This window comes from Salvia hispanica, chromosome 5, assembly GCF_029641045.1.
Source record: "Salvia hispanica isolate PSC_SH4W2 chromosome 5, Shi_PSC_v1, whole genome shotgun sequence".
Lineage (NCBI taxonomy): Eukaryota > Viridiplantae > Streptophyta > Magnoliopsida > Lamiales > Lamiaceae > Salvia > Salvia hispanica.
Window position 1 is genome coordinate 1,355,372 of NC_142696.1, and position 16,202 is coordinate 1,371,573.

A 16,202-nucleotide genomic window follows, 5' to 3' on the forward strand; every position below is an offset into this window, starting at 1 on the left:
TTAATAAAATGGGAATGCTACTACTATATGAACAAAAATCACCGTACATATTCAATATGCGACTAATAAAAGAAAGATATAACTATTCAAAGTTCAAACCTATGTACAAACATGTACTATTATACTAGAAAGTAAAGCACAAGACTAAGCAAGTTCAACTACTTCAACTTCAAAGTTGGGACTCTCCAACACCTTTAGTTCTTCAAACTTCTTACTGACCACCACCGAAACGTGTAATGTTATTTCACCTTGCGTTTCCTCTTGTTCATCAACTATGTTTTTCGCATACTCCACGACGGATTTGCTGCAATGGTTCAACTCAACTGTCTGCAGCGTCGGAATGTCTCCAATTTCAGCCGGAATCTCCTCCAACTTAGACAGTCGAGAGAGACGAAGCTTCTCAAGGCGCGGAAAGATGGAGGCACTGTCCTTCGCCATCCAGTCCTTGAGACCTCGACACCATATCAAACTCAACGACGTAAGGCTCGGAAACTGGCCTTCCACTACTTCCCACTTGCCTGTCCCGAAGCATCCGCTCAGCATTTTCAGCTTCTGAAGAAGAGGCAACGAACCTATCATTTCCAACATGTTGTCGTCGTAACTCGTTGTAAGAGTCAACTTCTTGATAGAGAGAGGAAGAGTAAGGTTGTGCAGGTGATGGATCCTTCCCCCTTCCCTCAGGGGTTCCCCACAGGTGAGGGATTCCAGTTTTGAGAGAGATCCAATATTGCCAAGACAATAATAATCATCATCATTTGATCCATTGCTTCCCACATATTCCACCAATAATCTCTTGATATTGGGAATTCTCTTAACCACATTTTCACTGAATTTGAAATTCTCCACCCCCTTGAGTGTGTGTAGATTCTCCATGACGACGACGGCGTCGTCGTCACTTGGAGGGTCTCGGAGATGCAACTTAGTCTCCAAGAACTCGACATGCCTCAGTTGACGCATTTTCCAAATTCCAACCGGTACGCGAATCTTCTCGTAAGAATAAACAATCAATGTCTGTAGATTCCAGAGGTGATTGATTGATAACTTCGCATGAGCTTCGACAGTAACGTGACGCAAGTTAGCAAATCGAAACACGAGGGGATTTCCGTCGCTTCCATCTACTTGATTGCGTACGCTTATCATCCTCAACAGTCTAGACTTCCGGCACGCTTGGACTATGTCGTCGTCGTCATCACCACAGATAACGGAACGAACATGTGGCATAGATTGCAAGGCATCAAAGATTTCCTCCTTTGAAGCAGTGTAGGGAATAACAACGCGTCGATGACTACTGATGCCCTGATGAGGACTATCTTCGCCTATGACGTGATAAAACCCTTCTTTCAGACCTTCTCTCACGCAGAGGTCTCTGAAAAAGTCGTGAACTTGGAAGCACTTCAAATTCCGAGTGCTCCCAAACCACGACTTATCAATCAATACGAGGTTTCTATCAACCAACTCATTTAAGAAACCATGTGCAATCGTTTCCAAACTTTCGCCATTTTTTGGTTTCAGAATTCCTTCTGAAACCCATAGCTTGACGAGTGTTGAGACAACAATTACATCATCTTCATCAAAGGCTCCCAAGTACAAAAAACATGGCTTTAAATAGACGGGCAAATGATTATAACTCAATTTCAATAATTTCAAGCAATGCTCATCGTTATCCAAATTCGCCTCTGAAGTTAAATTCTCCCATATAGATTCCCAACATGCTTGAGTGGCTTCTATTTTTCTCAAAAGACCACCTACCACAATGATCGATAAAGGAAGCCCTCTACAATCTCCCACAATTTTCTTTCCAATTCCCTCCAATAAAGGTGGACAACTTTTATCCCTAAACAGAGTTTTGCAGAACAACTCCCAACTACTTTTCTCATCTAAAAATTCCATTTGAAGGATATAGTTATTGGTCAGTTCAGAACTCAAATTGGATAGCCTAGTTGTGACTAATATCCGACTGCCATTCTTATTTTCAGGGAAGAAATTTTTTATCTTATTCCATGCTTCGATACTCCACATATCATCCATGACAATTAGAAATCTTCTACCGAACAAATATTGGAATAGCTTTAACCCTAGTTGACCCTCGCCGCTTTCACTTAGATTTTCCTTATTCAAGCCAGTGACTTGAGAAACAAGTTCACAGAGAATATTTCTAGTATCATATTGTTGAGAAATTGTAGTCCAAGCACAGATATCAAAGTGTTCCTTAATAAGTGGTAACGAATAAGCTTCTTTGGCAAGACTGGTCTTACCTATTCCACCCATGCCTACGATGGGGATGACTTGGAAATCAGGTCGATATGTCAGATGATCCATGATTTGATCTAAGGCCTCGTCAACGCCCACCATGGACATGTTTTCGCTGGTTGAAGAAGATCTCGAAGAAGCTACATAGGTATGGACCACCCTCCTCTGTATATTGATCTCGCTGACCTCTTTCTTGATCAGATTCATCTCCTCTATCACTCGTTGTAGATCTTCATTCAAGTTGACAATATGAACGTGATCGGCCTCCTCACCAGAACTGGATGTTGTTCCTTCTCCGGAACCATCTTCTTCACCGGAACTGGATGTTGCTCCTTCTCCGGAACCATCTTCTTCACCAGAGCTGGATGTTGTTCCTTCTACGGAACCATCTTCTTCACCGGAACTGGATGTTGCTCCTTCTCCGGAACCATCTTCTTCTCCTGAGCTGGATGATGTTTCTTCTCCGGATTCATCTTCTTCACCGGAGCTGGATGTTGTTCCTTCTTCGGTTTCAACATCATGGTCACCAATCGCATCCACAATACATGATTCGATAACATCTTCAGCAGCATAAGCTGCGTGCGCAATGCGCCTCTCCAACGGATCAGCCTCATTACCGTCGACAGGGGAGTCGTAGCGCTCTACAAAATCCTCCAAGAAGGCAACATGTTCAGTGAGAGATACAAGCTGTTGTTTGTCGATAGAAATTGGAGGGGAAGGGTGGTTCTCGAGCTCATGTATGATCTGCATGAGAGAAACCAGAGCTGCATAAGCTGCTGCCATGATCGATTTAGATTTCTAATACGCAGTTGAATGGAACAACCTCCTTTTTGTAGTATTAAAATCTGAGTTTAGCTTCTACGACAACGCCTAAGCACGTCACCTGATTATTACAACTATGATTCGTTTACTTTTTTTTATGGTTCAATAATTTAAATTTAAAAGCCACGCGATGGAGGAGACTTTTGGCCTCAAACATTAACCACTCTACCGCTTGGTCAACCCACACATCTAGAAGTCGTTTACCAACTTGTAGTCACGTCCTTGTCAAAGCAACCCCATTCATAAAATATTGCAAATGCTATTATCTTAATTATATGAAAATTTCCATCAGAGTTAGTTTAGAAAGCCAGGAAATTGTCATGATTTTGAATTAATCACCAAATTTCAACTTGTATTTTTATTAGACACTGCTACAACTTTTAATTAATCAAAATTCTTACACGTGGTTCAGAATTGAGATGGGACCAGCTAAATCTACAAGTCATAAATCTTTATCTATGGCGGCGGCGGACTATTTCAACAGCGACAATTTCAATTTAAAAACATAGATATTGTCAACGAATCAATCTAATATGTGTACCAAAATTAAAAAAAATTGAGAGATGCATAAGAAAAACGACGTCGTATAAAGTGTTTCTTGTTTGCAAATAACAATTTATGCCGCCTTCACTTTTCTCCCTCAATCCACAACGACTCTTCAACAAATTTTTAATTAGCGACTTTTGGGAGAACTATATGACCTCATTATTATAATAAAACAGTTAATTATATTACTACTTATTTAAAGGTAAATTGCAAAAAAAAATAAAAAAAAAATCATAACCTATAATCAAATTTTGCTTCGTAATTTTAAAAACCAACTGGAAAAACCATCATGTTTTAATTTGTTCACAATGATCCTAATGGTGAAAATTCCAACCGCCTACGTGTAATACATTATTGACGTTTTCCAACCAAACAACGTTGTTTACTCAATGAACAACCGAAGACTGTTTCGAATTCGAACAGCATACCGCCAGTTTTCGGCTTGTATAGCTGGTTTTGGGCCAGTTTCGATTCTGAAACGTTTTTAAGAAATATAATTTTCTAATTTTAACTTAACTGTAACTTATACTCCGTAAGATTAAATTTGAAAATAGAATGCATAAAATAAATATAAAGCAGACCAATAAGAAATATTTTTTATAATATATAGAATGCATAAAATAAATCTAAAGCAAGAAAGAAAATTGCATTTATATTAATCTGATTCAATAGTGAGAATATTTACAAATTATAACGTTTAAGTAAAATATAAATTACAAATTTCTAAATTTTTATCTAACTTATAGTTCCTTTATAGAATTAATAAGACTATAATAAATTACAAACTTACAATTTAGAAGAAAAGAAAGGGGGAAGGTTTGTGTTAAAATGACAACCCCTCTTAAAGTGACACCGTGACACTATTTATACAACAATATTATAAACGCTACACAGCAATATTACAAACACTACACAACAATCTATAGATTGTTGTATAGTGTGTCGGATATTGCTGGACAAGAAAAATTGCTGTATAAAGACCAACAAATTTCTGGCCTGTCTTTTTTTGGGGATCTTTTTTTTTTGTGTCACGTGGCAGCTTATTATTCGTTCACATGTACAAATGATTGGCTAGGAATGGTGGTATGATGTTATTTTAAGGGGTGATTGCACCCTAACATGGCCCAGTACGGAATGTTTATGTATATTTATGTCTTTTTATATTTATTAATACGCTAATATAAATTTAAATTCTTCAAAATATGGTAGATCGACAAACGTAAGCCTTCGATGATATGCAACAATGAGAACTCAATCATTTTTAGAGCTAATCCTATCAGGTAAATACGTGCTATTTGGCTTAAGGTCATTATTAATTAGGCTTTGAACTATTTTCAAACTACAAATTTTTAGTCATAAATCATAATCATAAACTAAAAGAAGTATTTGAGCTAATTAGGCCCAAGCCCACCATCAAATATTATGTGAACATGACTTAAGGTCATTATTAATTAGGCTTTGAACTATTTTTAAACTACAAATTTTTAGTCATAAATCATAACCATAAACTAAGAGAAGTATTTGAGCTAATTAGGCCCAAGCCCACCATCAAATATTATGTGAACATGACTTAAGGTCATTATTAATTAGGCTTTGAACTATTTTCAAACTACAATTTTTAGTCATAAATCATAATCATAAACTAAGAGAAGTATTTGAGCTAATTAGGCCCAAGCCCACCATCAAATATTATGTGAACATGACTATGGATTGACATAATAAATTATTGTATCCATAAGATTTCGCATATAACTAGACCTGTTTAGCCACTGAGACAGTGATACAAACCAATTACAAGATCAACGGAAATATAACTCAAATATTATTAGTTTGTCTTATTATTGAGTTATATTATTAGTAAGGATACACGTTGACCTGTCTATTGGCATTGCAGCCTCGTCTTGGATGGTCGCAAAGCATTTTCTTAAACTACCTTGCGATTGCCCATGACGAGGCCACAACAACACCAAGAAAATAGCCACACGTGGTGGCTCTATTATCGATTGCCTAATCTGCAATTACCTACCAATTAACACGTGGTTTCAATTAAAACATAAACAAAATTGCTTTATTGATGGAATCAATTCTTTCACTTTTCTTTCCATTTTTTAAAATGTCCTGACAAACCCAAATCAATCATTAACCACCCAAATGAAGCATTAATGAGTATTATACATGAAGCTCCTTCCCAAAAAAGTTGGCCTGCGGCTAAAAAAATAAAATAAAAAGTGGCCACTTTATTCCACCCACTTATATCAAATATTTAAATCATACTAGTACTATAATATGCAATTACATACCTCCTTCGTTTCCTCGTAATGTCATTTTTTCATCTTTTGTAAAGTTTTATTATAATCGAGACATTTCTATATATTATACCACTTTTTCTTACTTTTATTTTATCCTCTCTTACTTTATTTTCTCTACATTTTTATCTATCTACTTAACATGACCAAACATCTACTCCCTTCGTTCCATTCTAAGTGAACATTTCCTTTTCAGCACGAGATTTTATGTAGTGTTATTTTGTGAGTTGAGTGGAGAGAGTAAAGTAAGATAGAGTGAAAAAGTAGATAGACTTGATAATGTTTCTATTTTATGAAATGTATCATTTAGAGCATCCGCAATGGTCGGCTAGCGACCGGCTAGCCGATTCGTCGCGCTAGCCGATCGGCTAGCCGAACCATTGCAATCGGCGAGCGCATCGGCGTGGGCTGGCCGATCGCTCGTCGCTAGCCGATCCGCTGGCCGATCGGCTAGCCGCCATTGCAGAGGCCCGATCGGCTAGCGATCGGCCAGCGGTGTTTTCCGATTTTTTTTTTAAAATCATATATGAGCATCCGCAATGGTCGGCTAGCGACCGGCTAGCCGATTCGTCGCGCTAGCCGAACCATTGCAATCGGCCAGCGCGAAATCGGCCAGCGCATCGGCGTGGGCTGGCCGATCGCTCGTCGCTAGCCGATCCGCTGGCCGATCGGCTAGCCGCCATTGCGGAGGCCCGATCGGCTAGCGATCGGCCAGCGGTGTTTTCCGATTTTTTTTTTTTTTTTTTTAAATCATATATAAACGCGATTTTCGTTTCATTTTCATTTGCACCACTTGTTTTAACGAGTTTTCTCTCTCTCTAACTTTCTGTTCAAGAGCATCATCGAGCGATGGATCACGCGGGTGGTAGCGGTAGCGGTAGTGGTGGGGATCCTGAGGAGTACGAACGGAGGATGAACGAGGCTATGGAGGCCTACATGAACCGCGGGATGGAGCGGTACATGCGTATGGTGGAACAGCAGGCGATACCTCGCCCTCCTCCACCAGTTGTCCACCACCGAGCAGTGATTGATCGGGATCACGTAGCTGCACATCAGCGGCTGTACGAGGACTACTTTGCAGAGTACCCGCGGTTTCCCGCCAACATGTTCCGGCGGCGTTTCAGAATGCGCAGGGAGTTGTTTATGCGCATCGTTAGGGCATTGGAGCGTCAATATATGTGTTTCCGCTTCAGGCACGATGCGGCTGGCAGACCCGGCCACACCCCTATCCAAAAGTGCACGGCGGCAATCAGGCAGTTGGCCTACGGAGGCGCGGCAGACATGTGGGATGAGTACCTCCACATCGGTGAGTCGTCAGCCCTGAAATGTCTGAAGGAGTTCTGTGGGGGCGTGATCAGCATTTTCGGTGAGCAGTACCTTCGAAGCCCTACTCCCGAAGATTGTCAGAATTTGATGCAGATGCACGGGGAGAAGCATGGGTTCCCCGGGATGTTAGGCAGCATAGACTGTATGCATTGGGAGTGGAAGAACTGTCCGACTGCCTGGAAGGGGGCCTACACGACCGGCTACAAGTCAAAGAACCCCACGATAATCCTCGAGGCCGTAGCTGATTACCGGCTGTGGATCTGGCATGCGTATTTTGGGGTAGCCGGGTCGAACAACGACCTCAACGTCCTGAACTCGTCTCCCCTCTTCAACGAGAAGTGCCAGGGCGTCGGTCCAGCCGTCTCATTCGTGGCCAACGGCAACCGGCATGATATGGGCTACTACTTGGCGGATGGGATATACCCTCGATGGCCGGTCTTTGTGAAGACGATCCGACAAACAAGTGATGAAAAGAAGGCCTACTTTGCGCAACGACAGGAGTCGGCGCGCAAGGACGTGGAGCGCGCATTTGGTGTGCTCCAGTCTCAATGGGCGGCAATCAAGGGCCCAACGCGTTTGTGGGATGTCGGATGCGTTTCCGAGATAATGTACGCCTGCATTATCCTGCACAACATGATCGTCGAAGACGAAGGCGTACAACTGACCAGTTGGGTCAGTGACGATGAAGCCGGTCCAAGCCACGGAACGGCCACCCCTAGTGTACGACAGGGGGTACCCCTCGATGAAGCCGGCCGACTCAAGGAATTTGCCAGCATGCGCCAAGTGGATGCTCATATTCAACTCCAAAAGGATATAATTGAAGAGTTGTGGGCACGGAGGACTGCACGACGATAGTTTTTTTTCTTTATTATGCATGTACTTTTTTTTTTATCTATGTAACCTTTTAAAATGCAATTAATGAATTTTCCCGTACACGTGTCTAAATTTAATTCCGTATTTTAATCGTAATTTTAATTCCGTAAATGTAGTATATTTTGAATTGTTTTTATTGCGGCTGGCCTATGGCTGGCCTATGGCTGGCCTAAATCTGACGTGGCAGGTGGTTTTTTTAGTGTTGCTGACGTGGCAGAGGAGAGAATGGCTGGCCTATGGCTTGCCTATTAACCATTGCGGATGCTCTTAGAGTGAAATCTTAAAAAGGAAAATGAATCATTTAGAGTGAGACGGAGAGAGTATTTCTTAAAATCCATGCTGAAAAGTTTCACCCTAACTATGAGAAAACGATAAGAGTATCAAGCAACACGTTTTTAGTTAAAACATAAACTAAAAAAAGCTTGAAAGATTGAATCAACCCTTTCAAAAAAATTGTTAAAAAGCCTTGACTATATAACCACTAAATCAAGCAGCGATTAATATTAAATGAGCGGTAATGCTAAAAAATATGGTGGTCCCTTCTCCCTCCCAATTATTTTTAATTTGCATCATGGCATATTACATAATTTTAGCTGTATGTAAATACAATAAGATATATTTTTGATCAGCATGCCAATGAATAATGGATATCTATGTACATTCCATTTATACAAATTTATATATATACACATGTTGAAACAATAGGTGGAGGCAATAGAATTAATAATATATTTAGGGATATTCAATAATGTAGGAAAAAAATGGGAGTTTTTCAAATTAGGTAATTGCTGATATGGCAAACATGTGACATGTTTTAAAGGATAATTTAAAAACACATTTGATTCAATACACTTTACAATCTCTAAACTTTTTTTTTCTAGTACTTGTTCCTAAAATGGTGAGACACTCCAAGGGATTATAATTAGTTCATAGAAAACCAATTATTTGCCCTCATGTACTATTACACAATTGTTAAGACTATTCTTTTTTAGTCAATAGATTGGATGTTGGAATCACCACAATCACAGAGTAAATGAGTAACTATTATCTATTTAAGAACAAATTGGTAGAAAAAATCACAAAAATTGGTCAGATGTTTCTTCATCCTACAACTTTAAAAACAGCCCGAAAAACCATTATGTTTTGATATGTTCACGATTATCCCATGCCAAAAAAATCCGACCATTTACACGTAATAAATTGTTGACGTCGCTTTTCAACCGAGCGACGAAAGAGACATCATTTTATATAGGGATATTGACATCTAATATCACGAAATTTTCAAAAAGTTGGATTTTTCCCACGAACTTTAAAATTGACAAATAATATCATGAACTTTACCCCTAGTTTATTTTTCCCACGAATAAAAAAATTCCCACAAATAATATTATGATATGGATTTGTTTTCGTAATTTCTCGACAACAATTTTGAGAGTTTCAAGTTTTTCAATCTTTGAAGATAGTTTTTCTTGAAACATACCCTCCAAAATTGTTCTTTAATCTATTAACATAACATGAATTTTTTTATTCGTGGGAAAAAACAAACTGAGGGTAAAGTTCGTGATATTATTTGCCAATTTTAAAGTTCGTGGGAAAAACCCAACTTTTTGAAAATTTCGTGATATTAGATGTCAATATTCCTTTTATATATGAATGATAAGTGATAACATTGTTTTTGTCAAAATGCACAATTTCCTGACTGCCATATCACAAAACTTCATGAGTTTATGACTCAAAAAGGAAAGGCTGCAAAATTTATGAAATGTTGATTAGGGAATATGAATAGCACATTATCGTGATTAGGCAAATGTTGTCACCCTAAATTCACCTTGGTTTTCACAATCTAATCGATATGTTTTTTTCAAAGGAAAAATTGCCAATTAAATGACAACTTTTGGTTGAATTTTGATTTTCCACAATTTACAAATTTAGCTTAATCAAATCATAACTTATCTCATTTTTCTCATAAATTAAAACTTCCGGTAAGTACGTGGTATTATTTAATGATATGACATTTATGTGACGTTATTAAATGACATGGCATTCTAATGTGGAATCACATAATTAAAAAAATGAGGAATGATTGAACCAATAACGTTTTTCATTTGAAAAAACCCCAATCTGAAAATATGAAAATGATGGAATGGAACATCGTCGTTTTGAGGGCGTTGAGATGACATCATTTTAAATAAACGATGTTTACGTACACGTAGGAAAACATGTGCGTCCACATCACCACATAATCGCCATAAATATCAAGTTATAGGACGATGCAAAAGTGACACGAGTTATTATTCAATTAGATAAGTTGTAGGGTTTAGTCGACTAAAAGTTCGATTTAATTGACAATTATGTAATTTATTCTCTTAGCTCACAAAACTGTATAAAATCTTGTGCCGAATAGAAAATGCTTAATTCAATACTGGACACCGCTAGTATTCGACTTTTATTTAATAGAACCAATGCCTTAGTGTGTGTATGTATGTACTCCATCATGGATTCTCTAATATCTTCTTCTTCGTCTTCGTCTTTCCGATCACCATTTCACCGCCAGCCTCGAATTCCCACAAACACTCTCCCAAAACCCCTTTCGAAAATCCCATCATGTCACCGAATCACGCCACATATCCTGAGATCAAATTTCAAAACACTCCCTGCGGTTTCTCCGGCCCCGGCGGAAACAGAATCTGCGGCGCCGGAAGAAGCGTCCGAGGCGGAGAGATTCGAGTGGTACGAGCAGTGGTACCCGGTGTGGGCGGTGTGCGATCTGGACAAGAGGAGGCCGCACGCGAAGAAGGTGATGGGGATTGATTTGGTGGTGTGGTGGGATCGGAACGAGAATGCGTGGAAGGTGTTCGATGATAGTTGCCCTCATCGGTTGGCGCCGCTTTCGGAGGGGAGGATCGATCAGTGGGGGAGGCTGCAGTGTGTTTACCACGGCTGGTGCTTTGGTGGCGCCGGCGACTACAAATTCATCCCTCAGGCGCCGCGCGACGGCCCTCCGGTGAGTTCTAGTGGTCTTTTAAAGATTGTGTCACGTTACTTGAGACATTTCTTTTTTGCACTCGTTTTGAAAAAATAATACTCCCTCCGTCCCGGCTAAGATGACACATTGCTTAGCCGGCACGAGATTTTAGGAGTTATTGGTTAAAGTGTTTAATTGGAGAGAGAGAAGGTGGGTGTAGGTATTAAAGTAGAGAGATGAAGATAGATGAATATTTTAATAGGAGTGAGAAAAAGTGGTTGAGTGTATTAATTGGAGAGAGAAGGTTACCAAAAAAGGAAATGTGTCATCTTAGTTGGGACAAACTAAAAAGGAAAACGTGTCATCTTAAGCGGGACGGAGGGAGTAATAAATAATTAAAGTGAAGAGAAAGAAAAGTAAGAGAGAGAATAATATTGTAGAGAAGAGTCTTAGCTATAGTATTTTCTTTTTTACTTTGTTTTCTCTTCACTTTAACTATTTATTTTATTTTTTCAAAAGAAGTCAAGTAACGTGGGGGCGGAGGAAGTATATATATATAGAGAGGATTATGTTAACGTAAAAATTACTTACTTTGTCCGCCATACAATAACCCATTTTTGCCATTTCGGACTTATTGAGCTTAACATTTAAAAAAATTTATACTGCTACATATCGCATTTTGCTATTTTAGTATGTTCGCAATTGCAAGTCTCAATTGCTTATTGTTCCCTTTTCAGGCATTTTTAGTGATTTGGTCTCGTCAACTTAGTAATTGGTGAAGATAATTTCCAACAAATTCGACAATAGAAAATGAAAATAAAATTATATTAGAGGTTGGGAGTGCCTCCTCATTTAGTGTGTCTGCCAAACCAAACTGATAGAGACTTATAAACAACCTTAGCTTTTGAAAAAATTAAATCAAAAAACGGATCGTAAAAACAGTTTTTCTCACCATTTGTAGGAAATGGAATAGTAGGAAATTACGGAAATTAAAATAAATCCATAAAATTGTTTTTCAGTCGAAGTTTTGTACGAATTTCAAGTCGTTCCAAGATTGTGAATTTTACACCTTCGTTAACTCTAATTGCACCAATATTAAAGCGTATACGCAACGTTTTTGCAGGTCCACACGTCTAAGAAGGCGTGTGTGACCGTTTATCCCAGTTGTGTTCAAAACGGCATTGTTTGGTTCTGGCCAAATCCGGATCCGCAGTATAAGGAAATATATTCAACGAAGAAGCCGCATTACATCCCAGAACTCGACGATCCATCCTTTGCCTACGCGATGACATCAAGGGAAATAGGCTACGGGTAATGCTGATAACACTCTTTCTCCACTTTTGTACTGAAAATCTTTCATTTTGTTCTTTAGTTATATTTTTTTTATCGTTGTGTATTTAAATTTCAGGTATGAAATCCTGATTGAAAATCTTATGGACCCTGCTCATGTTGCATATGCACATTATGGCGTGATGGAGACAGAACAAGTGCCCAAGAGATAAGTAAATTAAATCCATGCATTTTGCATTGTTTTGAATGTTCAATTTTCGAGTTAGCCATTAGTCTAATAAAAGGAAAGCTAGTATATATTAAAATTAAATTTGTGGAGTAATATTTTACGAAAATTAAAGGTATTAATTATACGACAACGTATAAACTTAAACACATTTCAATTCAATTAATTTTATAGTACTACATAATGGAGTAAGTTTTAGAAATGAAACATACACACATTATAAATTGTAGAGATAATTTTTTTGGATAGTTATTTATTTTATCAAATTATCACTGAAGCTGACTGGTTTTGGATTGCATTGACATTCCTGTATATCAATATATGTGTGAGTATCGTATTGCTGACATAACATAATATATCATGCACTTTGAAGGCCGATAGAGAAGGAGGGAGACCACTAGAAATGAGTGTGCATAAAGTGGATGTAAATGGCTTCACTTCGAAGCAAATATTCGGGGAGAACAACTTCGTTGCGCCTTGCCTATTATACGGCTACTCCGCGCCAAAAAAAGGCCAGATCACTAACAAGACATCATCCGAGGTGGTCGATATTCGATATATATTTTCTTTTTTCATACATTTCTAGCAGTTTGCTTTTTTAAAGATGATTAATAATAGTTCCCATTTACCTTAATGAATCCTCGACCTATTGGTTGGATGGAAACCATCTTAGTTGTGTTTCATCGTCCGTCTATATATACAGCTTGTTTGTGTACAATGTTCCGACATTATTTGTTAGTGTAGGTGGTGTTTTTCCCCGTTCCCCCGGAGAAAAAAGCTATGCTTGTTTTCTACTGCGTCCCGGTTAGTCCGGGCCATAGCAGGCTGATCTACGCGATTCCTAGGAACTTTGGCGTCCGCATGCATCGAATTGTCCCGCGTTGGATGCATCACATTCTGCAGAACTTGATTCTTGATTCAGATCTCTATCTTCTTCACATGGAGGTGAATTGCCCTTATGTTACTATACACGATGAGGTTATTGTTTGATGCCAAAAATGTTATGTATGAGAACAATGTGTGTTTCATGCCTTGTTAGGAAAGAAAGTTAAGAAATGTTGGGGCCCTCAACTGGCATAAATCTTGCTATGTTCCGACAAAGTCCGACGCCCTTGTCGTGGCGTTTAGAAGGTGGCTGAACAAGTACGGCGGCGCACAAGTTAATTGGAGAGATAAATACACCGGAGAGCTTCCGCCAACTCCTCCAAGAGAGCAGCTCTTCGACAGGTACATCGTTAAAAATCGGACTGGACCAACTAGTTCAATCGGTTCTTTCGTGAATGGTACTTGGTCCGGTCTGGTTTGCACATTTAAACCAGTAAAAAATTGACCGGTTTGACCGTGAATCGCCAACCAATTGAATCGGTTTAGAGGAAATTTTGGCATTATTTGAAAAAATTATTTTGTGATGAGATATTATGAACTTAAAATATTCTTATATACATAAATTTAATCATATACCCTCTCAGTCCCAGATTAAGAGTTATTTTTTGCCATAAAAGTCTGTCCCAATTTAAGAGTCACTTTTAGAATTTTCCTTATTTGGTTATACAATTTTACCCCATTATTCATCAAAATTACATCAAAATGTCATTAGCTACATTAAAATAAACCAAAACAAAAATCAAAAGTCAAAAGAGACCCACCTTCAACCAACTCTATCATCTCACTTCATTTATTACACACTCCACCATCTCACTTCATTTATTACACACTTTAACTCTTTCTTAAAACCCGAGCCATAACAATAAGTGACTCCAAATGTGGAACGGAGGGAGTATCTTATAAATTAGTACTCCCTCCGTCCCGGCTAAGATGACACATTGCTTAGCCGGCACGGGGTTTTAGGAGTTATAGGTTTAAGTGTTTAATTGGAGAGAGAGAAGGTGAGTGTAAGTATTAAAGTAGAGAGATAAAGAAAGATATATTTTAATAGGAGTGAGAAAAAATGGTTGAGTGTATTAATTGAAGAGAGAAAGTTACCAAAAAAGGAAATATGTCATCTTAATTGGGACAAACTAAAAAGGAAAACGTGTCATCTTAAGCGGGACGAAGGGAGTAATAATTTTCAAATTTTATGTATAATACTCTACATTAAATTTGAATCATACTTTACTATTTTTAATTACTACTATATTTTATCATTCACTAAAACTTAATATTCTAAGTAAATAATATGGTACAATATTTCTACATTTAGAAAAGATAATTCACTAAATTAATATGATGAGACTGAGTTGGTTGTTCTTGATAGAAAGTGACTATATTGTGTGCTCAATTGCCTAATCAGGTACTGGACTCACACTGTGGGTTGCAGCAGCTGCAGCGCAGCGTATAAGCGTCTCAACGCGCTAGTGACAGCCCTTCAAATTGTCTCGATTGCTTCGACTGCAGCCGTAGCCACAGCCAAACATGGTGCAATCTCCACCGCTGCAAGGTATTCTGTGGCTTCAGTGGCTGTGCTGAGCTTTTTGGCTTCAAAATGGCTGTCCCATTTCATCCACAAAACTTTCATATGCCATGACTACGATCATGCATTCGTTTGATTACTACTCCCTCTGTTTTCGAATAGAAGTCCCAGTTGTCGGTTTTAATAGATTTGTTGAGTGTGTTGTGAGTGAAATAAGTTTGTAGAATATGAATCACGTCTGCTTAATCATTTTATAGTGTTCAGTTTAAATAGGTAGTTATTCTCAAGTAGAGTGTCAAAGTCCCACTTGTTGGTTTTAGAGAATTGATTAAGTTTGTTGTGAGTGAATTATAACTTAATGAATATGAATAATGTGTGTTTAAATTATTTTATAGTGTTTAATTTGAATGAGTATTATTGTGCTTGTTTATTCTTTAATTCGATTGAACTGCCGTTTCCACTATTTAATAGAATCCCAAATGCAGTAATTAATCTCACAATTACAGCTACAATATTACAAGCGCCAATTTTTTTTGGCAGGAAAATTGAAAGATTTCGTGCTGAAACCAACCAACTATCCGCCATGAAATAATTGAATAGATTCGATTCTAACAAAAATGAAACCGGGGATAGATTGGTAAATGAATATGGGCCCGGCCCGTGTATATGGCCATGTTTTATCAAAGTTTATACAACATTAACAGTTAATTAATTAATTAATTACACGTCCAAATTGTAGTAAAAAAAAAGGACGTGTGATATCGAGATAATCCCGAAATTGAGTATGAGATTTCGGTATTCGAGATACTAAGACCACCTCCATCGGTGACTATGAGATGGGGTGAAGCATATAAGACAAAATAGGGAGTATTAAAAATAAACCAAAAATAAAATTACCCAACCCAACCCCCATTTTCAAGGCTTGTCAGCCGACCCAACCAAAAGTGAAGGCCAAAGGACACATGTCAATTTTTCATTGGTTTCATGTATTATTATTTTTACTTTTTTTATTTACTACTAATTATTGATTATCACTATTTTATTTAATAATGTACATGCTTTAGAATTGTTATCTATAAATATGAAATCTAAATATTTTAGATAATCACCTTTTGAATATTTTGGACATTGTGAATTTATGTAATTTTTATTACTTTAAGTGTTTAATTTAAATTTATTTAATTACTA

General features: G+C 38.0%; 2 protein-coding genes across 2 annotated transcripts; one reads left to right on the top strand and one right to left on the bottom strand.

The window, feature by feature from the left end:
* On the bottom strand, nucleotides 1–3,056 carry LOC125190069 (putative late blight resistance protein homolog R1A-3). Its single transcript, XM_048087265.2, has one exon. The coding sequence runs from the start codon at nucleotides 3,031–3,033 to the stop codon at nucleotides 145–147; it is 2,889 nt and encodes a 962-aa protein (XP_047943222.1). The 5' UTR covers nucleotides 3,034–3,056; the 3' UTR covers nucleotides 1–144.
* A 7,549-nt stretch (nucleotides 3,057–10,605) lies between these two features.
* LOC125190068 (flavonoid 8-hydroxylase 2, chloroplastic-like) lies at nucleotides 10,606–15,422 on the top strand. The gene is made up of 7 exons (XM_048087264.2): nucleotides 10,606–11,127; nucleotides 12,212–12,399; nucleotides 12,497–12,586; nucleotides 12,971–13,145; nucleotides 13,349–13,549; nucleotides 13,644–13,831; nucleotides 14,895–15,422. Exons 1-7 carry the CDS (start codon nucleotides 10,606–10,608, stop codon nucleotides 15,148–15,150), a joined length of 1,620 nt encoding a protein of 539 aa, XP_047943221.2. The 3' UTR covers nucleotides 15,151–15,422.
* The last annotated feature ends 780 nt before the right edge of the window (nucleotides 15,423–16,202 follow it).